The following is a 977-nucleotide window of genomic DNA, read 5'->3' on the forward strand; positions in this document are numbered from 1 at the left end:
GGTTGTGGATGGAGCTGGTGGCAGCCTGGAGCTGCCGGATGCTCTGCCCTGGCAGGGCTTTACCTGCTGGAGGAGGAATGGGGAACGTCAACATTTGCACCTTCCCTGTCCTTCTGCATCGCACCAGGCTGTGTTCGACCTCAGTCATGCTCAGGCCTCTGCCCGAGACACCACTAAAATCCAGGTGTCTGAGTGCACGATGAGCGCTGGCAGATGGAGGTCCCCTCCGGGCTGCCCCACCTGTGCTTTCCTCCGGTAGCAAATGTGCCGGCCCTTGTGCTTGCTCGTGACTTGCTCAACACCCCAGTAACTTGCTCTGCTTTCCTCCCAGCTGCCACCATGCCCCTGTCTCAGAGCAGGGCTGGGCGGACGCCATGCAGCAGCAAGGTGTGCAGGAACCTCTTTGGCCCCGTGGACCACCACCAGCTCCAGAATGACTTTGAGGACCTGTTGAGGCAACACCTGGAAGAAGCTCAGCAGCGCTGGAACTTCAACTTTGAGACGGAGACTCCCTTGGAAGGGCACTTTAAGTGGGAGAGGGTCTTCCTGGCTGAGCAGCCACCCCAGGAGGTCCATAGCCTGGGCAAGGTCACTGGCAGTGAGAACAGGAGCTCCTTGGTCCACAAAGTCCACACCAAGGACAGTCGTGGCAGGATTTGCCCTGAGGGATCTCAGCAGAGCTCAGAGGTCTGCAGGGCTGGTTCCCCGCAGAGCCTGAAGCGTGGGCAGACCACCATCAAAGGTGAGTGCTGGAGGCTTGGTGTCCCTCCATACATGCTTGGTGTCATTGCTGATGTCAAGGCTCTCCTGGTAGGGGTGGCTGGAAGGGACTTGGGTGCAAGAGCCCTGCCTGGCTGCTGGGCATGGGGAGGGACCACCCTCCATGCATTTAGTGATAGGACAAGAGGAAATAGCCTCTAGTTGTACCAGGGGAGATTTAGATTGGGTATGAGGAAAGATTTCTTTACTGAAAGAGC

The 977-nt window shown here is 58.0% G+C and overlaps 1 protein-coding gene across 1 annotated transcript in view; it reads left to right on the forward strand.

The window, feature by feature from the left end:
• The first annotated feature begins 339 nt into the window (after positions 1-339).
• The window catches only part of LOC104616579 (cyclin-dependent kinase inhibitor 1-like), a 1,275-nt gene continuing 637 nt past the window's right edge, over positions 340-977 (forward strand). The window contains exon 1 of the mRNA XM_010281628.1: positions 340-742. Within this exon, the coding sequence (XP_010279930.1) occupies positions 340-742 (403 nt within the window). The remainder of the gene's footprint in view (positions 743-977) is intronic.

The sequence above is a fragment of the Phaethon lepturus genome, unplaced genomic scaffold (assembly GCF_000687285.1).
Source record: "Phaethon lepturus isolate BGI_N335 unplaced genomic scaffold, ASM68728v1 scaffold31682, whole genome shotgun sequence".
Classification (NCBI taxonomy): domain Eukaryota; kingdom Metazoa; phylum Chordata; class Aves; order Phaethontiformes; family Phaethontidae; genus Phaethon; species Phaethon lepturus.